General features: G+C 39.8%; 1 protein-coding gene across 1 annotated transcript; it reads right to left on the bottom strand.

Moving 5' to 3' along the window:
- Nucleotides 1-21,279: 21,279 nt before the first annotated feature.
- Nucleotides 21,280-22,748, bottom strand: LOC107794772 (uncharacterized). The gene is made up of 3 exons (XM_075255422.1): nt 22,413-22,748; nt 21,896-22,296; nt 21,280-21,340 (listed from the first exon to the last, which is right to left on the bottom strand). Exons 1-3 carry the CDS (start codon nt 22,746-22,748, stop codon nt 21,280-21,282), a joined length of 798 nt encoding a protein of 265 aa, XP_075111523.1.
- Between the last annotated feature and the right edge of the window lie 705 nt (nt 22,749-23,453).

The raw sequence follows: 23,453 nt of genomic DNA, 5'->3' as shown, positions 1-23,453 counted from the left end.
TGCAAATGCGAGACATACTTCGCAAATGCGAAGAAGCTCCATCTCTGCTATCATCACATTTGCAATGATTTGTTCACAAATACAAACTTTGGTCGTTCGCAATTGCGAACTCATGATCGCAAATGTGATCCCTGATGATCCGGTCATCCTTTGCAAATAGGAGGAAGTTGTGTGCAAATGCGAACCTAACTTAGATTTGGAAATTTGCAAATGTGAGCATTGACCTAGCAATCGTGAGATCAGAGGCCACAGCAGAACAAAACTTTTCACCAGCTATTTTTCTTATGTCCAGCCACTCCAAAGACTATGCGAAACTCACCCGAACCCTTGTGGCTCCAAACAAAAAATGAACACAAGCCTAAAATTATCATACAAACTTGCTCGTACAATTTAAACACCAAGATAACACTTAGAACTACGAACCACACACCAAAACGAATGAGATTTTCAATGAAACTAAAGAACTTTCAGTTTAACAACTGGATGTCGAATCAAGTCAACTCAAATCCTTTTTGCACCAAATTTTGCAGAAAAGTCATAAATACATTAATGAACTTATACCAAGTTTCAGGACAATAATCTGTACCCACTAGCAATAAAGTCAAACTTCAGTCAAATTTATAAATTCTCTAAACCTTTAAACTTCAAATTTTCAACAAATTGTGATAACTCGACGGACCTACAAAGTAAATTCCGGGCATACACCCATGTCCTAAATAACGATATGATCCCACCGGGACCTTTAAAACATGGATCCGGATCGGTTTGCTCAAAACATTGACCGAAGTCAGCTCAAATAAAGCTTTAAGGGACGAATTCACATTTTAATCAGTTTTTCATATATAAGCCTTCTGAAAAAAGGCACGAACTGCGTACATGAATCGAGAAAGGTTGAAAGGAGCTATTTTATTTTTTGAAACACATAATTGAGTGTTAAAGCTCTAGATGATCAGAAAGACAATACTAAAGCAAACAACTTAGCTCCAATCATATTCTCACACTCATTGCATTTCATCGCAGTGTAGTAACCTATTTTTTTGATTCTAAGTTTAATAGCACCCTTCTCCTGGAGCAATCATCCGATTTGTAGTTCTCGGGGCTTCCATTACATGCATGGCTTTGTTGTTTTGATTTTGCAAATTGTGCTCACTCTCAATTTGATAATCAATGCATAGAAGTGTTCTCTCTCCATATTGAAGTATTTTACCTCCTGATCCATTTCGTTTTCGAGAATGGCCAACGTTTTCCTTAAAATTGAGACTTCTCTGTCGTAACTTTGGTTTGTTTGGCAGGCTAACCTTGTCTCTTCTTCTGTATCTTTCCCCAACTGGACCATCCTTGCCCGAGGTTTTGCTAAATCTTTCCTAGCCTTTATTAGATCAGTCACATAGTCATGCACTTTTTGCCTCAATTTTCCTATGATTCTTTTGTCCCTTTTGCTTATTACATGCATTTTAGCCACTACAAAAAAAATGAAATTAGCTGCGAATGCTCGTAGCTAGCAGAATTTCTTGATAGTCCGTTGCTAATCTGTCGCTAAATGAGATTAGCGACGGATTTTTCTATTTAGCTACATAATTTGTCCGTCGCTACAACCTAATTTTTAGTAGTGAGCAGCTATTCTCATTTCCTGGAGTTCAGCTCAGAGGGATTCATTTTTTCGGGCTAACCTTTTCTTTTCTCCCTCATCTTCAGCAGCTTGCAACCCACATTCAAATATAATGGTTCTGACTAGATTCTCTAATTTGCTGATGGTGGTTCGGTATTTTTTCTCTTTTGCTAACCAAACCCACTATTCTTGTGCCCCATATGTGAATTGTTTGACATGGGGCCTTCCGAGGGGGGGAGGCACTTTCGGCTCTTGATTGGCCCTAGCTCTCTTACCACACCATGCTGTTTAGTTAGACTCTACCTCCCCAAATGATAAATCCCGCACTTGAGTCTGTGGCTCCAGAAAGCTACACTGATGCCAAATCTGGCGGACCTTTTCTTATGAAAAAGTCGCTCCTACGCGTAACTTAATACCTGCGCACTCAAATCCTCATCATGAGGGTCTTCTTGATACCTTCCCAACTGGCATAGAACCCGGTGTGGAGTGTAAGGTTGAATACACTGAAGATTCATCAATAACAGAAAGCACAAGTTGGCATCCATGTAGATAACTTCGTTGACCGGAAGCCAACTAAAAGTCCACTCAACTTGATTTGTAGTTAGAGAAACCAGATATGTGAACCAAGCCACGGTATCTACCGGCAACTTATAGTTGCTTACCCTATTTCCGTACTCCTCGATGCAACTGAGTCCGGTTAAACCATAGTTCACGTATCTTGGGCGATGGCAAAGATGATCTACAAGCCACATTTGCAACAACATATTACAACCCTCAAAGAATTTCGTGCCAGCTTGACCTGCTGTTAGAGCTCGATAGATCTCTGCAAGAATCATTGGCACAAGAGTACCGTTGGCTTTCTTGACCAAAAAATCAGCCACCCCTACAAGTCCTACTTTTATGTCTCCGTCATTCCTTGGGCATATCAGATTGCCCAAGAATGCGATTATGAAGGCTAAACCTCTTCGTGATTCCCACTTGTTTTTATTTCCTTGGTGACTCAAACCAGTGTCTAGAGCCTCAAATCCGTGAGGGTCCCCATACCGACAATACAAAAAGTGGAATGTACCTTAGCCTTCTGCCAAATTTTTACTTTTAACTTGTCGATTAATGCTCAAAAGGTCCAAAAATTTGTGAGGGTCACAGTTCTCGGAGCTATTTGATAGTGATGCCTAATACTCCCATTATATCCAGCATAACCAGTTATTTCCTCCAACATGGGGTCAACTCAAAATTCGTGAAGTGAAAAACATTGTGTGTCGGGTCCTAGAATGGTATCAATGCCTCAATTAGATCAACCCTTTGTTTAATCTTCAAAAGACCGGTGAGACCACCTAATACCTTGGTTGCAGAATGCTTATTAACCTCCCCCAGGTCATTCTACCACATGTACAATCTTAATGTAATCTCATCTACGCTCCGAAATAGTAAATTCTCAACGGTGATTATTTTGCACGCAAATTGAGGACAAAGGATCAGAACTGACACATATATTTTTTCTAAATACAAAGTGGCTAAATTTGAAAAATTAATTTAATGTCTCAACGACAAAATAGGGGTTGTTTTTGCTGATATGACCCTTTAGTGCTTGAAGAAACATTTTACGGTTCTTGCTGCCAAACGGTGTTGATTATAGGGAAAAGACTGACTTGGATTTAGATTGTGGCTATTCTTGCAAAAACAGTCTTTCGGCGTCCTAAGAGAACATTTTACGGTTATTTCAACAAAAACGGTCCAGGATGATGACCATGTTTCAAAAATTTGACACGCTCTTATTTTGGTCGATTTTGCAAAATTGAGGCCGAACCTTATGGGAGTATCCTACGTATCTCACTTCCAGCAAAACTCAGACCCGCGTAATTCGGTGAGTTTTGACACAACATGACTTTTGAAAATATTGGCTCATTTTGAAATGACTTTTCATTTTTTATTTTTCTTTTTTTCAAAATTTCGGTGGAGTTTCGGAGTTTTCAAATACCTGTATTTTTTCAGAAACCAAAATTTTTCCTCTCTCCTTCCTCACTCTTGATTTTTCTTGGTTTTCTTTCCCTATTCTAGAAGCAAGTCAACATGCAAGCCAAAATAAACATATGCACAAGTAGCATGTAAAATGTTTCAAGTTGGTCTTTTATATTGGGTATACCTGTAATAGATGGACCCAACCCCTGTGTTGAATTCCTAAAGTCAAATGCACGTGATGCAAACAAATGTTCCTATTATGGATCGGACATGAGGCTATATTTTTCTAGATCTAAATCTCGGGGTGTGTTGTTCTAGACTGGCTTACCCGAGTGGACAACTCGAGCATGGGGAGGGGGGAACAGCTTACCCGAGTGGACAACTCGAGCCGACTTTGCAAATTTTCCAATCCTCATTTTAAAATTAGGGGTATGACTCTAACAGAAAAGAAGCCACACGAGACGCACGCTGCCGCAAACATTTAGAAGACTCAGAGAGAAGAAAGGTGTCGTAACAATTTATATATAATTTACGGCAATATCAAAGCGGTAAAGAGCGGCAATTAGCACATTAGGGCTGGGCACGTAAAAATTAGATAATAAACAAAAGCCAAGTATAACAGTCATCTAAGCTGGAATTCTGAATCCTAAACCAGAGATTCTGGGTTCTGTATCCCAGCAGAATTCCAGAGCTGTCACACGTCATTTTTCCCGAGGGATAGAGAGTTTTTCTAATTAAAGTGACATTATTCGAAATGAGAGTATTTATTTAATTAGAGTCGCCATTTGGAATAATTATTATGGTGTCCCAAGTCACCAGTTTATCATTAGAATCCCAAATAACGGAAATTGACTCTATTTATGGTCAGCGTACAAAGAAGACCGGGTAAGAAATTCTGTAAATCCGAGAGAGGGCGTGAGACACTCTCGAATTTCGTAGTTTTTACACGGTCTATTAACAATTAATATTCGGCTTAATTATCTGAATTATTAAATGCTTAAAACCTTTTATGTGTTACACAATTATGGAGTTTATTTAGACAAGTCGCGGTGTCGTGCACTTGTTATTTTGTACACATTGCAAATCACGCCACGTGAAACGTACCCGTTATTGACAACATGTTTATTTTAATTATTTGAAGTTGGGATCAAGTCGCGTAAAACGTGCACATGAATTTAGAATTATGTATCATGACTATGCTATGGGAACCGTACCCATAGTAACGATAATTTTATTAAGCGCGCCTAAAGCAAACTACGAGATTCATGAATTATATTCCTAAAGCTAATTTGATATGTGACATGCTCAAAAATTTATGGAAATCACTTGTGGATAAATGCGCAAAGATTAAGCTTATTTTAAAACTTGCTTGAGACAATGATGCATTAAAGTTTATTCCAAATTAACGTACTGCAATTTTATAAGTAGAAAAGTGTTTTGAATTTTCAGCAGGGAAGATGGAAAGTAAATTAATTGGGTGACATACCAATTCGTGCCTTTGTATTTAAACACCTGAAGCAATGGAGTCTGATGCTTATATAAGGGCTATAGCTTGTGTACAACTAAAGGCCATATTGTGACCTTTAACAAGTCAGCGAATGAGCTTCCGAATTAAAAGTCTCACAAGCATTCAGGAAAGGAATTTTTACATTCTTATGCCATATAGTAAACTATATTACCCTCAATGTTTAAGGTTTGATATAATTACATTTAGTATACTTAATTATCAATTATATACCATAAATGTGTTTTAACCGTACATTAATGGTACCGTATTTCCCTCATAAATTAATGGTACCGTATATTCCTCAAAATCTCCCCCCCCCACACGTTTCTCTCTCCCAAACCCACACCCTCACCGACGTATCACCCCACACCCATGTTTCTTTCCCATTATTTCCTTTGCTAAAACCAGAGAAACATATGTAACCCCCGCCATTAACGTCCAATTTCAAGTTTTTTTCTTCCACAACCAATCAAAATTGAAGTCAATTCTTCAAAGTTCATACACACATTTACCTTCATCTTCAAATTTTCTCAATGAAGAAGAACAAACCTTCAAAGCACAGCCCTAAAAAAGCTAGAGAAGCTGATATACCTTCTTTCGATTTGGGTGTATTATCACCACATTCACCCAAAAAGCATGGGAAATCTGCACATGCAATTGTAGATAAGAAACATAGTCTTTCTCCGTGTCAAATCGGGGCTGAAGCTAGAACTAAAAAAAACATGATTTCGATGCTGGAGAATCTTCGAGACCAATCAAACAAGCGAAAAGGAAAGGAAAAGAGATAGTGTTCAATGATGATTTTGTAGAAGATGTGCCTATCAGTAAACCTGGAAAGAAAGCGAAGGTGTTTTCCAGTTCAAAAACTCCTAAAAAAAAGAAAAATTCAAAAAAAGCTTCTAGTGTTAAATCTCCTAAAAATCTTCGAAAACGGTCATTGGTGAAGGTAAGAATTTAGTAATTTTTTCACTAGTTATTTCGTTTGTTTTAGTTGTTAAAAATCTACATAATTTGTGTTTTTTCTGCTTTGTAGATTTTTTGTAGTTATTTTGTATATAAATTGCAAATGTATCTATGCTTTTTAAGCACTGAATTAATGTGAGATTATTTATCTTCATTTTGAAGATTAATTGTAGCTTTATTGATCTGCTTAAAATTGTTGATATTTTGTATATTTTTTGTAGTTATTTTGTAGATAAATTACAAATGTGTCTATGTTTTTTAAGCACTGTATTAATGTGAGATTATTTATATTTTGTGCAGAATGGACATTTTTTTGCATCCCATAATGTTGATTATGGGGTGCTTAGATTCCAGACATTATGTGACCCTAGCATTCCTAGCCAAATTATAGAGCTTTTGTCTACAAATGGTTTGAAGCTATTCGAGAAGACATGCTTTGGTTATTTACTGTCATTTCCCAATTTATGCATGCAAAATCAAGCTATTCATCTTCTTATGAATTATGAATTGAATTCATCCGATGCTTCCTATTTTTCAGCTGAGTTAAAAGGTGAGGTTAAATTTTTAATTTAGAGAGTTTGCATCAATAACTGGTCTTAGATGTCATACCGAGGTGACAGATTTTGGCTACACTACGAATTATGTCAATAAGATAATGAGCAGTTACTTTTCAAACAAGGTAAAAGTGGAGAAGACATACCTAAAATAGATTGTAACCAACAAAAGTTGGGTAAATGATGAGGATGCAGTAAAGTTATGTATTCTATATCTCATAGAATTCTTCATTAGTCCTTCATAGAAAGACCATTTTGGATTGGTAGATCATTTTAGGTTTTATTTGGTGGAATCCGGTCAGTACGAGACATTTCCATGGGGTATTCAATCTTACAGACAGTTGATTGAATCAGTTAGGCATAGGCTAAATACTTTCATTCATTCTTATCTCATTCAAGGATTCTAATTAGCCATGCAAGTATGGTTGTATGAGTGTTGCTCCTCCGTCAACACTGATATAGCTACAAGGATTTCTAATTCAATCCCTCGCATACTTAACTAGTCAGCTAGTAAAGGTCAGATGCAATTGAAGACAGAATGATCAAGTCTAAATGGATGAAGGTAAATAGTTTTTATTTATGATTATACAATTTACCTACAAAATATCTACAATTTGTCTACATATTCTACCTTAATCAAGATAATTCATTTTTTTCTCATTCAGTTCACCAACATAAATGAATCACCTGAAGAGCTTTCTGTGATGTCTTTGCCTGATAAAGTTGAGTACATAATTGAAGAGGTTGAACATGTTTCTGAGGATCCCAAAGTTGATGCTCCTCCATTGGAACTCAAAGAATCAGTTGGAAAAGAGGACAAGGAGTCTATTCTTCGTAAAACAAGAAAGTTAAAAAGAGGTCTTGAGAAGGTAACATGTATTCCTAAACAGCATTGTGATGTATACATAATAGTGCATCTGTTCTTTAATGTATGTTAAGACATATTCTGAAGTTAACTATGTATTTTTTTTCATATGTAGGTCGATAAAAAGCTTGAAGATTTTAGGAAAGATGTCTTTGAAGAACTAGGTAGCCTTCGAGTGCTAATAAATGAGTCCGTCAAGATTGTTTTGCAGGTGATAAACAGTCGAAATGATCATGTTGATGCAAAGGTAACATTTGAATTTTACTCATATTAACAAAACTATTTATGTCACCACTAAAATATATATCCTAACTAATATAAAACTTTCAGTTTGATGGGAGTTCAACAAAAAATACTGACCAACCAAAAGACAAGAACAATCAGCAATTTCAGTTCACTAGTGGAGAACCACTGCAGGCCAGCACCAGCAAAACATGTATCTATAAAATAACTCTATTTTATCTACAATTATCTACAGAATATCTACAAAATATCTACAAGTTATCTATAAAATATCTACAATTTGTCTACATTATATATACAAATAAATACAGCATATTGGCACAACTCTACAGATTTTTGTAGATCTTATAACACACCTACATATCTTCTTAAACTGTCAAGCCACTACTATCCAATATGATTTAACATTTTTAATGAAAAAAACAGAACATGTTGAAGGTGCAATTGGTGAAGAAATTCATCTAGAACGTGTTGATTTATATACACATTTTGAAGGTGTAGTTGATGAAGAGAATGCATGTATGAAATTGTATTCCGAGATATTTGCTTTATGTTTCAATATTTTTACCATTCTATTCAGCTATATATACATGGTGTTACAGAAAGGGAAGATATGCATGCACAATCTCCAATTCACGGAGTGACAGTAGCAGCTTAAAGAGAACAACAGAATGAGGTAGATGACAATGTAGGTGAAGAGGCAGAGTATGTGAATGTAGGTGATTCAGAAGACTCCGGAGGTGAGAAGAAGGAGGTTACACTTGATGATTTCGAGCTGGTTGATAACTTCTCCCAGTTGGTTAAGTTCGGCGAGCCTATAAAAGATGAAACAACACCCATGCATCAAGGTAGAACAAGGCAGCCGGGAAAGCATGCTCGATCACCATTTCTCCTTTTATACAGTTCTGGTGGCAGCACCTCGATTGGACCTCAAAATTTTCACCTCAAGCACCCATTTACTAGTGTTATTGGTCAAAATGTAGATCCTGAGTTGTTGGATCAATTCAACAAGTGGTTATACCACTGTACTGACATAGGTTCAAAGAGGTTTGCACAATTTGACACTTATATTCCAATATTCATCTTTTACACATCCACTTCATTCAACAATTTTATTTTAATTTCTATTTGTTTATTTAAGAGGAAGGCTCCGTATTCTATAAAGGACAACCAAATTAAGCCATGGTTAGATCTTTGAGTAGAAAAGGTTGACAAGAAGGAGTGGTTCTTTTCCCTGGCACACCCCAGACAAGTCCTCAATGATTCGGTAAGATTCAATGTATTTGATTTGTAGATATTTTGTAGATAATTTATAGATAATTTGTATTCTGATTGTAGATATTTTGTTTTCTGTTTGTAATGTAATTGTAGTTATTTTGTAGTTTTGTGTAGATTATTTGAAGATAACTTGTAGTATAAATGCAATCTGTTTTTGTTGCAACACATTAATGTTATAATTTATTAATTGAGGAAAAGAGGCAAGTATGGCCCCCGCAACAAGACCAGGTTTACTACAATAGATTGTTTGTTCAAGACTAGGATTGATCAAATTTATTAAAAGTTTCAAAATTCTCCACAAGAAAAGAAGTTTTCTGTTGTCAAACCCTAGGACGTTGTACCAGAATATATATTGGGGTATAGACTACTTGCAAATATTGCATGGGATAAAGTTGATTATGTCATCATGCCCGTCAACATTATACAAAAATTCCACTAGGTGTTGGTTGTTTTTGACATTGTAGACAGGCAACTTTATGCGTATGATTCCATGGTCTCTTCACGCAATCACCCTATTATTGAATCTTGTGTCGACAAGTTTTCTGTTATTATCCCTTTGTATTTTTCATGCACCGATTTTTATTGGAAGCACAAAGACATCGATTTCAAGAATACAAAGGCATACATTGAGAAAGCTGTTATCCACTGTGACGACCCGTCTAGTCGTCTCATGAATTACCGCTCAGTTTTCCCCATTTCTGCTTTGTTATTCTTTATTTATCCGTGTTATGTGGTATCAGGTTTGGTCGGATCGAGTTCGGGAAGGATTTGGTAAGGTTTGAGACACTTAGTCTCTTTAGAGTGAGTTTCAGTTGGATGTTGACTTATATGTTAGAGGGCTCGGATGTGAGTTCTGATGGTTCAGATAGCTTTAGTAGGTGATTTGTGGCTTAGGATCATGATCGGAATGAATTTTGGAGGTTCGTAGTGGATTTAGGCTTGAATTGGCGAAGTTGATATTTTGGCAATTTCCGGTTGGTAGGCGAGATTTTGATATAGTCGTCGGAATGGGATTTCGAGAGTTGCAGTAGTTCCACTGTATGATTTGGGATGTGTGTGCAAAATTTTAGGTCATTCGGACATGGTTTGGTTGGGTTTTTGATCGAAAGCGTAATTTGGAAGATTTTAGAAAGTTTGGCTTGAATCTGAGGTGTTTTAGTTGATTTGATGTTGTTTGAAGTATTTTGATGATTGAAACAAGTTTGTATAAGGTATTGGGTTATGTTTGTGCTTTTGGTTGAGGTCCCGGGGGCCTCGGGGTGATTTCAGATGGTTAACGGAGAGGTTGGAATCTTGTTGCAGCAGCTGATATTGCTGCTTCTGGTATTTTCGCACCTGCGATTTGGGAGGTGCAATTGCGGCGCCTCATAAGCACAGATTTGGCCACAAGAGTGGGAGAGGCTTGAGGAACATGAAACCGCAAAAACGGCTAATGGGATCGCATCTGTGGAATCGCAGATGCGGAGGGAGGCTCGCAGATGCAGAATGGTGAGGTAGAGTCAGGAACCGCAGATGCGGTAGAGGAACCGCACTTGCGGAGTCGCAGATGCGGATAGTGGACTGCAGATGCGGTATTTGGTTTGGTAAGTGAATTCCGTAGAAGCGGAGGATTAGACCGCATATGCGGTACCGCTGAAGCGGGTTTTGGACCGCAGATGCAGAAAGGCCTGGGCAGAACATATAAGTTATTTCATTTCGCAAAATTGAGTTATTCCACCATTTTTGACTTCGGTCTTAGTGCTTTTTGGGCGATTTGAAAAAGGGATTTCAAGGGAACTTCATTGAGGTAAGGGATTTGGACTTAAAACTCGTTCCTGTGCTATTATTTCACGGATTAGAGCTAAAAATCAAGGAATTAAGGGTGAAATTTGGGGATACCTAGGGTTTAGAATTGGAGACTTATGATTGAGGATTTGATGGACCATTTAGGGTCAGATTTCTGAACTTTTGATATGTATAGACTCGTGTGAAGATAAGGAATCTATTGATGTAAAAATTTCTGAATTTCGAGATGTAGGCCGGGGGTCGGGTTTATGTAATTTCGGGATTTGTGCCATTTATTGATTGTTTTCGCTTGGACTTTGTTCCCTTAGCATATTTTGATTTCCTCGTTCTGATTTTGGATAGATTCGATGCGCATGGAGGCCGATTCGAGGGGAAAAGGCACCACGAGCTAGAGATTTAGCCGATTCGAGGTGAGTAATGATTGTAAATGATGTTCTGAGGGTTTGAAACCCCAGAATTGCATATCGTAGTGCTATATTGAGGTGAAAGACACGCTTGATGACCAACGTGGGGTTGTGCACTATTGGGGATTGTGACTTGGTCCGTCGCGATTGATGATTTTACCGCATATTTGATTAAAAATTATTTGCTATCATCATTATTTGGGTTGAATGCCATATTTGGGCATAGTACCAACTATTTGAACCCTTCAGGGATTTTCATTACTATTTCCTCACTATTTTGACATATTATTTGAACTTAGTCATGTTAATATCCACTGTTTTTACTACTCAATCATGTTTACTCAGTTTTAAGACTTAAATGATATTTTAAATAATGTTTGGGCTGAGAAAAACTATTTTACTATTTCCCGAGGGGCTTGTGAGTATTTTTGAGTGAGTAAGGCCGAAGGCCTAGTTGTGAGGAAAACGCTGATACTGATTTCAGGCCGAGGGCCTGAGATATATAATCCATGAGGTGGCTTGATTGATATGAGGCCGGGGGCCTAGTTTGATGCCACGAGATGGCTTGTTATTGCGCCTAGGCCGTAAGGGGCCCCTCCAAGTGTCTGCACACCCCCAGTGAGCGCAGGTACCCATTGTGATGTCAGATTGAGCCCGAGGGACTATTATTATTCTGAGATATTGCCCGAGGGGCGGATTTGTTGATACTGTGCCCGAGGGGCGAACTTCTATTTGTTTACTTTACCTTAATTACCTGGCAATTACCTGTTTACTTGTTGAAAGAAGTTTTACTTGATTTTTCACTAGTTTACTACTTTTAAAGGATTTTACCGCTTTATTATAGAATGTCGTGTGCCTTACATGTTTTCTTACTTTCAGTTGTTATTTGCATTTGTTACTCACTGAGTTGGAGTACTCACATTACTCTCTGCACCCCTGTGTGTAGATTCAGGTGTCGCTGGTTCCGCTCCCGAGTGCTGATTCCTCCAGCTTCAGGCGGGCTTTCGGAGATCACGAGGTAGCTGTTGACGTTCGCAGCCCCGTGTCTCTACTCCTTTATCGCTTCTATTTCCTTTCATATAGTTGTATTAGATACGGATTTAGCATAATTGTATTATAACTTATAGATGCTCATGACTAGTGACACCCAGGTTAGGGTTGCGTATGGGTGTTCTTCCGTGTATTTATGCTATTATCGATTATTTCAGATTTATTCTTATCATGTTTAGACTATTCTTAAATGTTTATCTGATAATAATTGGAAAATGGAAAGTGTTGGCTGGCCTTGTCTTCTCGAGGAGCGCCATCACGACCGGGTTCGGGGTTAGGGTCGTGACAAGTTGGTATTCGAACCTAGGTTACATAGGTCTCACAAGTCATGATAAGGTTTAGTAGAGTCTCGCGGATCGGTACAAACGTCTGTATTTATCCTCGAGAGGCTGCAGAACCTTTAGAAAAAAAAAACCCTTCATATTCTTGAAATTCTTGTTGTGGGAACTTGTTGATGTGAGTACTAAACTCCTATTATTCTATTCTCTCACAGATGGTGAGGACATGCGCTACCGGATAGGGTGGACAACCACCAGTGCCACCAGCTTTGGCCACCAGAGGCCAAGGATGCGGCCGTGGTCGTGGTAGAGACAGAGCAACTAGGTTAGCACCCGTGGATCCACCAGCTGCCCCAGCTCAGGATCAGGCTCCAGCTATGGATGCTCCAGTAGCACCAGCTGTGCCCATCGTGATTCCGGGTCTTCAGGAGGCCTTGACATAGATCATATCAGTTTGCACTGGCCTGGCTCAGGCGGTTTTAGCCACTACAGCCGCAACTACTTCATAGGCCGGGGGAGGCAATCAAACTCCCACCGCTCGCACACCTAAGCAGGTCGTGCAGGGACTTCAGATGCCGGGGGCGCATTCATCCCAGCCGGTTGCAGCTGCTCAGAACTATGTGGTTCCTGTCATGTCGGAGGATGAGCAGCGTAAGTTGGAGAGATTTGGTCTATTGCAGCCTCCGACCTTCAGTGGCGCAGAGGGCGAGGATGCCCAGGGCATCTTGGATAAGTGTCAGAGGATGCTTCGTACTATCGGTATTATGGACACCAGCGGGGTCACTTTAACCACCTATCAGTTTTCAGGAGCTGCTTTCACTTGGCGGGAGAATTTTGAGATGCGTAGGCCTATTGGTGCAACACCTCTTACCTGGTAGCAGTTCTCCATTCTCTTTCTGGAGAAGTATGTGCCATAGTCTCGTAGAGAGGAGATGCATAAGCAGTTTGAGTGATTGTGTCAGGGGGAGATGATCGTGTCACAGTATGAGTTGGGGTTCTATGAGTTGGCTCATCATGCCATCTGGTTGGTCCCGATAGATAGAGATAGAATTATGAGGTTTGTTTATGGTCTTACTTATTAGCTCCGTACTCTCCTGACCAGGGATAGGGTGACTGGTGCTACTTTCAAGGAGGTTGTAGACATTACTCGTAAGATTGGGTCTGTTCGTCGCCAGGAGCGAGAGGAGAGGGAGGCCAAGAGTCCTCGAGGATCTGGTAGTTACAGTGGTGCTCCTTCGAGGGGTCAGTTTCAGCACGGCAGAGGTCGTTCATTCAGGTCTGCTCAGCCAGATCGCCCAGGTTATCGTGGGGAATTGTCCGGTCATGGTTATCATGGTTCTCATCAGGGCCAGTGATCACTTAGTGCCCTTCCAGCTCAGAGTTTGACCCATGCTCCATCAGTTCAGGGCTCTTCTATGTCGAGTGCATCTGCTAGTCACTCCGGTGCGAGGGGTTTCCTTCAGTCCCCTTCTCCAACACCTGGGAGTTGTTATGAGTGTGGCGAGATAGGCCACATGTGGAGGCAATATCCTCGTCGTGTTGCTAATTCGTCCTAGCAGAGGAGTCAGTCATTGGCTTTAGCACTAGTTTATTCACCACCACCTACTCAGCTAGATAGGGGTGGATGTCAATCAGCCAGGGGTCACCCCTAAGGGGGAGGTCGATCAGGGGGCGATCAGGCCAGTTTCTATGCACTCCCAGGCAGACCCAATGCTATTGCTTCAGATGCTGTCATTACATGTATTTTTTCAGTGTTCCACAGAGATGCCTCTGTATTACTTGATCCTGGTTCCACCTTTTCTTATGTGTCATCATACTTTGCTCATTATTTGGGTACGCCACGTGAGTTTCTTACTTTAGCTATTCATGTATCTACCCCGGTGGACGATACTATTGTTGTAGACCATGTGTACCGGTCATGTGTGGTGACTATTGGGGGTCTGGAGACCTGAGTGGATCTATTGCTATTGAACATGGTGGATTTTGATATCATTTTGGGCATGGATTGGTTATCTCCATGTCGTGCTATTCTAGACTGTCATGCTAAGACAATCACATTGGCTATACCGGGTGTTCCACGGATCGAGTGGCGAGGTATGACTAATTATGTTCCTAGTAGAGTGATCTCTTTCTTGAAGGCCTAGCGTATAGTTGGGAAGGGTTGTCTTTCATATCTAGCATTTGTGAGGGATGTCAGAGCTGAGACTCCCAGTATTGATTCTGTTCCAGTTGTGAGGGATTTTCCTGATGTATTTCCTGCAGACCTACCGTGCATGCCACCAGACAGGGATATCAATTTTAGTATTGACCTGCCAAGCACTCAGCCTATTTCTATTTCGACGTATCGTATGGTACCAACGTAGTTGAAGGAGTTAAAAGAGAAACATCAGGAACTCCTTGATAAGGGGTTCATTCGGCCTAGTGTGTCACCTTGGGGTGCGCCGGTTCTGTTTGTGAAGAAGAAGGATGGCACAATGAGAATGTGCATTGATTATAGTCAATTGAACAAGGTAACAATTAAGAACAAGTATCCTTTGCCTCGCATTGATGATTTATTCGACCAGCTTCAGGGAGAGAGGGTGTTCTCCAAGATTGATCTTCGTTCAGGTTATCACCAATTCAAGATTAGAGATTCAGATATTCTTAAGACAACTTTCATCACCCGATATGGTCATTATGAGTTCCTGGATGTTATTTGGGCTGACCAATGCCCCAGTAGTGTTCATGCATTTGATGAACGGTGTGTTCCGACCTTATCTCGATTCATTTGTCATAGTCTTCATTGATGATATTCTGGAGTATTCACGTAGTCAGGAGGAGAACGCGGAGTATTTGATAGTTGTGTTGCAGAGATTGAGGGAGGAGAAGCTTTATGCAAAATTCTCCAAGTGTGAGTTTTGGCTCAGTTCAGTGGCTTTCTTTGGGCACGTGGTGTCCAGCAAGGGTATTCAGGTTAATCCGAAGAAGATAGAGGCGGTTCAGAGTTGACCCAGACCGTCCTCAGCCACAGAGATTCACAGCTTTCTTGGTTTGGCAAGCTATTATCGACGGTTTGTTCCGGGGTTCTCATCTATCGCATCGCCCTTGACTAAGTTGACTTAGAAGGGTGCTTTATTTGTATGGTCGGATGAGTGTGAGGAGAGCTTTCAGAAGCTCAAGACATCTTTAACCACAACTCCAGTGTTGGTTTTGCCATCAGCTTCATGTTCATATACCGTGTATTGTGATGCTTCAAGAGTTGGGATTGGTTGTGTGTTGATGCAGAAGGGTAGAGTTATTGCTTATGCTTCTCCTCAGTTGAAGCCCCATGAGAAGAACTACACCGTTCATGATTTGGAGTTGGTTGCCATAGTTCAGGCGTTGAAGATTTGGAGGCATTACTTGTATGGCGTATATTGTGAAGTGTTCACTGATCATCGCAGTCTCCAGTATTTGTTCAAGCAAAAGGATATTAATTTGAGGCAGCAGAGATGGTTGGAGTTGCTTAAGGATTATGATATCACTATATTGTACCATCTGGGAAAGGCCAATGTGGTGGCCAATGCCTTGAGCTGAAAGGCAGTGAGTATGGGGAGTTTGGCATATATTCCAATTGGGGAGAGACCTCTTGCGGTTGATGTTCAGGCCTTGGCCAATCGGTATGTGAGGTTAGATATTTCGGAGCCCAGTCAGGTTTTGGCTTGTGTGGTTTCTCGGTCTTCCTTATATGATCGCATCAGAGAGCGCCAGTATGATGATCTGCATTTGCTTGTCCTTAGGGACTGAGTTCACCATGATGATGCTAGAGATGTGACCATTGATGATGATGGGGTGTTGAGGATGCAGGGCCAGATTTGTGTGCCCAATGTGGATGGGCTTCGGGAGTTGATTCTGTAGGAGGCCCATAGCTCGCAGTATTCAATTCATCCAGGTGCCGCAGAGATGTATCAGGATTTGAGGCAACACTATTGGTGGAGAAGAATGATGAATGATATTGTGGAATTTTATCTCGGTGTCTCAATTGTCAGCAGGTGAAATATGAGCATCAGAGTCCGGGTGGTTTGCTTAAACAGATGGATATTCCTGAGTTGAAGTGGGAGAGGATCACTATGAACTTTGTTGTTGGACTTCCATGGGCTTTGAAGAAGTTCGATGCTATTTGGGTGATTGTGGATTGGCTGACCAAGTCGGCGCACTTCATTCCTATGTGTACTACCTATTCCTCAGAGTAGTTGGTAGAGATTTATATCCGGGAGATTGTTCGTTTGCATGGTTTCCCGGTTTCCATCATCTCAGATAGGGGCACTTAGTTTACATCGCAGTTTTGGAGGTCTGTGCAGCGAGAGTTGGGTACTCGGGTTGAGTTGAGCACAACTTTTCACCCTCAGACGGACGGGCAGTCCGAGCGCACTATTCAGATATTAGATGACATGTTGTGTGCTTGTGTCATTGATTTCGGAGGATCATGGGATCAGTTTCTACCACTAGTAGAGTTTCCTTTTAACAACAGCTACTAGTCAAGTATTCAGATGGCTCCATATGAGGCTTTGTATGAGAGGCGGTGTAGATCTCCAGTTGGTTGGTTCGAGCCCGGTGAGGCTAGGCTATTGGGGACTGATTTGGTGCAGGATGCTTTGGAGAAGGTGGAGGTGATTCAGGAGTGGCTTCGTACAGCGCAGTTGAGGCAAAAGAGTTATGCTGATAGGAGGCTTCGAGATGTATCCTACATGGTTTGCGAGAAGGTTCTATTGAAGGTTTCACCCATGAAGAGTGTTACGAGATTTGGGAAGAAAGGGAAATTGAGTCCACGGTTCATTCGACCTTTTGAGGTACTTTGGAGGATTGGGGAGGTGGCTTATGATCTTGCTTTGCCACCCAGCTTGTCGAGTGTGCATCCAATATTTCATGTTTTTATGCTCCGGAAGTATATTGGGGATCTGTCTCATGTTTTGGATTTCAGCACGATTCAGTTGGATGACGATTTGACCTATTATGTGGAGCCAATAGCTATTTTGGGTCGTCAAGTTCGTAAATTGAGATCAAATGATATAGCTTCAGTGAAAGTGCAATGGAGAAGTCGGCCCGTGGAGGAGGTTACCTGGGAGACCGAGCGGGAGATGCAGAGCAGATATCCTCACCTGTTTGATGCTTCAGGTATGTTTCTTGATTCGTTCGTGGACGAACATTTGTTTAAGTTGGGGAGGATGTGACGACCCGGCTAGTCGTCTCATGAATTACCGCTCTTTTTTCCCTATTTCTTCTTTGTTATGCTTTATTTATTCGTGTTATGTGGTATCGGGTTGGTCGGATCGAGTTCGGGAAGGATTTGGTAAGGTTTGAGACACTTAATCTCTTTAGAGTGAGTTTAAGTTGGAAAAGTCAACTGGATGTTGACTTATGTGTTAGAGGGCTTGGATACTAGTTCTGATGGTTTGGATAGCTTCGGGAGGTGATTTTTGGCTTAGGAGCGCAATCGGAATGAATTTTGGAGGTTCGTAGTGGATTTAGGCTTGAATTGGCGAAGTTGATATTTTGGTGATTTCCGGTTGGTACACGAGATTTTGATATAGGGATCGGAATGGGATTCCGAGAGTTGCAGTAGTTTCGTCGTGTGATTTGGGTTTGGTCATTCGAACATGGTTTGGTTGGGTTTTTGATCGAAAGCGTAATTTGAAAGATTTTAGAAACTTTGGCTTGAATTCGAGGTGTTTTAGTTGATATTATGTTGTTTGAAGTGTTTTGATGATTGGAACAAATTTGTATAAGGTATTACGTTATGTTTATGCTTTTGGTTGAGGTCCTGGGGACCTCGGGGTGATTTCGGATGGTTAACGGAGAGGCTGGAATCTTGTTGCAGTAGTTGATATTGCTGCTTCTGATATTTTCGCACCTGCGGTTTGGGGGCCGTAGGTGCGACACCGCATAAGCGGAGATTTGGCCGCAGAAGCGGGAGAGGCTTGAGGAACAGGAAACTGCAGAAGTGGTTAATAGGATCGCATCTGCGAAATCGCAGATGCGGAGGGAGGCTCGCAGATGCGGAATGGTGAGGTAGAGTCAGGAACCGGAGATGCGGTAGAGGGACCGCACCTGCGGAGTCGCAGATGCAGCTAGTGGACCGCAAATTCGGTATTTGGTCCGGTAAGTGAATTCCGTAGAAGCGGAGGATTAGACCTCATTGCGGTACCGCAGAAGCGGGTTTTGGATCGCAGATGCTGAAAGGCCTGGGCAGAACATATAAGTTATTTCATTTCGCGAGATTGAGCTATTCCACCATTTTTGACTTCGGCCCTGGAGCTTTTTGGGCGATTTGAAAGAGGGATTTCAAGGAACTTCATTGAGGTAAGGGATTTGGACTTAAAACTTGTTCCTATGCTATTATTTCACGGATTAGAGCTAAAAATCAAGGAATTAACGGTGAAATTTGGGGAAACCTAGGGTTTAGAATTGGAGACTTATGATTGAGGATTTGATGGACCATTTGGGGTCAGATTTCTGAACTTTTGATATGTATATACTTGTGGGAAGATAAGGAATCTATTGATGTAATAATTTCTGAATTTCGAGACGTGGGCCCGGGGGTCGGGTTTTTGTAATTTCAGTATTTGTGCCCTTTATTGATTGTTTTCGCTTGGGCTTTGTTCCCTTAGCATATTTTGATGTCCTCGTTCTAATTTTGGATAGATTCGACATGCGTGGAGGCCGATTCGAGGGGAAAAGGTGTCGCAAGCTAGAGATTTAGCCGGTTCGAGGTGAATAATGATTGTAAATGATGTTCTAAGGGTTTGAAACCCCGGAATTGCACATCGTAGTGCTATATTGAGGTGAGACACACGCTTGATGACGAGCGTGGGGCCGTGCACTATTGGGGATTGTGACTTGGTCCGTCCCGATTGATGATTTTATAGCGTATTTGATTAAAAATTATTTGCTATTATCATTATTTGCGCTGAATGCCATAATTGGGCCTAGTGCCAACTATTTGAACCCTTCGGGGATTTTCATTACTATTTCCTCACTGTTTTAACTTATCATTTGGACGCAGTCATGTTAATTTCCACTGTTTTTACTACTCAGCCATGTTTGCTCAGTTTTAAGACTTAAATGATATTTTAAATAATGTTTGGGCAGAGAAACACTGTTTTACTATTGCCCGAGGGGCTTGTGAGTATTTTTGACTGAGGTAAGGCCGAGGGCCTAGTTGTGAGGAAAACGTTGATACTGATTTGAGGCCGATGGCCTGAAATATATATGCCACAAGGTGGCTTGATTGATATGAGGCCGATGGCGTAGTTTGATGCCACAAGATAGTTTGTTATTGCGCTTGGGCCGTAAGGGGACCCTCCAGGAGTCTGCACACCCCCAGTGAGCGCGGGTACATTGTGATGTGAGATTGAGCCCGAGGGGCTGTTAAATGGTCTGAAATGTTGCCTGAGGGGCGAATTTGTTGATACTGTGCCCGAGGGGAGAACTTCTATTTGTTTACTTTACCTTAATTACCTGGCAATTACCTGTTTACTTGTTGAAAGAAGTTTTACTTGATTTTTTACCAGTTTACTACTTTTAAAGGATTTTACTGCTTCATTATAGAATGTTGTGTGCCTTATGTGTTTTCTTACTTTTAATCGTTATTTACATTTGTTACTCACTGAGTTGGAGTACTCACTTTACTCCCTGCACCCCTGTGTGCAGATTTAGGCGTCGCTGGTTCCGCTCCCGAGTGCTGATTCCTCCAGCTTCAGGCGGGCTTTCGGAGATCACGAGGTAGCTGTTGACGTTCGCAGCCCCGTGTCTCTACTCCTTTATCGCTTCTATTTCCTTTCATATAGTTGTATTAGATACGGATTTAGCAAAATTGTATTATGACTTATAGATGCTCAAGACTAGTGACACCCTGGTTAGGGCTGTGTATGAGTGTTCTTCCGCGTATTTATTCTATTATCGGTTATTTCAGATTTATTCTAATCATGTTTAGACTGTTCTTAAATGTTTATCTGATAATAATTGGAAAATGGAAAGTGTCGGCTAGCCTTATCTTCACGAGGGGCACCATCACGACCGGGTTCGGGGTTAGGGTGTGACACCGACCCTCTTAATATTCAGTGGATCGTCGAAGAGATACCACAGCAAAAAGAAGGATCACTGCAACAAAAATCTTCTTTCTTTCTATACATTTAACCCTTTTTTTTAATCGGTCGGTAAATATTGACATTTTTTTATCTTTGCATCGATTGTGGTGTATTTGTTGCTGCCTTTGCAGAGTATATTAGTCTTGGAGAGTTATCAATTCCGGTAGAAGACCTTTATGATATTGACCAACATCGTAGACGCTATGGATTTCTACTTTGGTAATATGCTAGAAAGAAGCAGGAGAATGGGGCAATTAGTGAAAGTGAGGTGACAAGCACATTGGCAAGGAGAAAAGGTGCACCAGCTTTGAATGAGAAAACACGAGTCAAGAGGAAGAAGAAGTAGTTGTAATATTTTGTATGGAACATGTAGTACAATTTTAGTTGATGCTAGTTTCGAAGAAAGATGGCAGACAAGTTTTTGAACAATATTGTTGTGTTTTAATTGTAGCAGACTTGCGCTACAATTATAGTAGCCTTTATTTATTTTTCTTATCTAGTATAGTAGTTCAAATGTAAACATTCTGTTGGTTTTATATTCATTTGTTGTATGTTTACAGTACTTGATCTTTATTATTTTAGCATATAAATCCTTTCCAACTGAATTTTTATATAGTTATGCTGTCAACGCAAAAAGATGTAGTTATTTTGTTGTTTTTCTATAGATAAAGTGTAAAAATCAGTAACTAAACATTTTGTTGCTTTTACATTCAATTTGTTGAATGTAAACAGTACCTGATCTACATTATTTTTAGCATATAACTTCTTCTTAGCTGAATTATAATCTAGTTATTATGTCAGCTCTAGCTATTGTAGTTTTTTTTGTAGTTGACTTTGTAGATAATTTGTAGAAAATATTTAACAAAGTATTTTGTTGCTTTTATATTCATTTGTTTAATGTAAACAATACTTGATCTACAATATTGTAGTATATAACTCCTTTCCTACTGATTTATAATGTAGGTACTCTGTAAATTCCAGTTAATGTAATTTTTTTGTAGTTGTATTGTAGATAAATTGCAAAAAAACATTAACAACTATGTAAAGGATGCCAGAGATAGTAAAAAAGTGGTAGATTATATATATAGAAACTATTCATAAATAAATCACTCTATGAAAGTATTATCTCAATACAGAAAAATCCTATCTAACTACATTATGATCTTAAAAAACCTCAACAATTACACATCAAATTCTTTTATCCTCAACTCACCAACAATTTTTATGAAATATTATGTTAACTATATAAAATTTATTTCTTTTTGGGGGCATTCTTGCAAGATCTTTTGTTATACCCTTCTCCTCCGCAGTTGCCACATGAAACCTTGTACTTCTTTGAATTTATTTCATCATATGTTTTGTATCTTTCTTTTTGAGGTCTTCCTGGCTGCCTTTTCCCTCGTGTAGGTGGATTTACTACTTCTTCAGATATATATTGTGGCACATTCCATTTGCTTTCATCAGGCAGAGGATTTACTGGTATTTCATAAATACGCAAGAGGTTCTCCATTGTGTAATAATGAGAACAATATTGTTCAAAAGACTCATCTCTTTGTCTTAAAGCAGCCAAAGCATGTGGACAAGTAAGTTCATCAAGCTGAAATTGCCCACAACTACATCTCTTGTTTTCAAGACAAACAATATAGCGCCTCACACCATCTAGTACTGTATGGATGTAGTCTGTTGAAGCCCTCACCTACAATTACATTACAAACAAAAAATAATTCATATACGGTTAAATACAAAATATTTACAAATTATCTACATTCTCCTGTATAAATTAATTTGATGCAATAAAAGATCAGATCTTACTCTAAGCTTGTGCGACAATGTTCTGTTGTCATCCAACTCTTTGTTGAATTTAAACCCAAGGTATGTGAATGTACCCATTGCTTTCAATAACCTTTCCTTTGTCCAACGTTCAAGAAGAGTCCTCATATACTCTAATAGTTCTACTATCGATAGCTCTCTTGCATATTTTGTTACAACATTCAACGACTCTGCAATGTCTGATGTCATAGTCCAAGTTCTATTCACCGTAGCATGCACTCGAGACCATCTATGATAGCTAATATAGTATAAGTATGCTTTAACACGCGGGTAAATCTCTTCAATCTTTGACATCCTTTCATTAAATTCATCAAGCATGTATGACCGTACCGTGGAAAATTACAATTCGCTTAACTTTAGATGTCCCTTCTTGAACTTTGCCCTTATATTTGTCCAAATATGCCACATGCAAGAATAATGTGGCATGCTAGGATAAACAATAGATGTTTCCTTCAAGATACTCTCGCTCCGATCCGAAACAACACATATATTTGGTCTTTCACCATATGTGTGTTTGAATTGCTCAAAAAACCACATCTTAGATGCATCATTTTCTGAATCAACAACAGCATATGCCAATGGTCATATGGTACCTACATTATGAGGCAAAAAACAATTAATTGGCTGCAGGAAAAATGCAGAAGAAGACATATACATACAAACTACAACTTTTCTGCAATATATCTACAATAAATCAACAAGTACTACAAAAAATAGATAAGCTACAAAATTTCTACAATAAAACTTCAATACCTGTTGCATCCGTTGTACTAGCTGTTAGTTTTATTCCCTTGTATGTTGACTTTAAGAAGGTCCCATCAACTACTACAACTGGCCTACAATATTTCCAACCACTGATTGATGTACAAATCGCAACAAATACATACGAGAAGCAGTCATCGTCCGTCTTCTTCAATTTAACTACAGACCTCAGATAAGTATTCTCTAGAATATACAAATAACTAGGCAATTTGTTGTAGGAGTCAGCAGGATGACCTCTCAAAAACTGTAAAACCTTTTCCT

The sequence above is a fragment of the Nicotiana tabacum genome, chromosome 6 (genome assembly GCF_000715075.1).
Source record: "Nicotiana tabacum cultivar K326 chromosome 6, ASM71507v2, whole genome shotgun sequence".
NCBI lineage: Eukaryota > Viridiplantae > Streptophyta > Magnoliopsida > Solanales > Solanaceae > Nicotiana > Nicotiana tabacum.
This window is presented reverse-complemented; position numbering and strand designations above follow the sequence as displayed.

Excerpts from the sequence above, each read along its gene's own strand:
- LOC107794772 (XM_075255422.1), bottom strand. The coding sequence starts at position 22,748 with ATGCTTGATGAATTTAATGAAAGGATGTCAAAGATTGAAGAGATTTAC. Across the intron at positions 22,297-22,412 it reads CATTGTCGCACAAGCTTAGA|GTGAGGGCTTCAACAGACTA; the intron begins GTAAGATCTGAT and ends ATGTAATTGTAG. Across the intron at positions 21,341-21,895 it reads GGCAACTGCGGAGGAGAAGG|ATCAGGTACTGTTTACATTC; the intron begins GTATAACAAAAG and ends AAAATAATGTAG.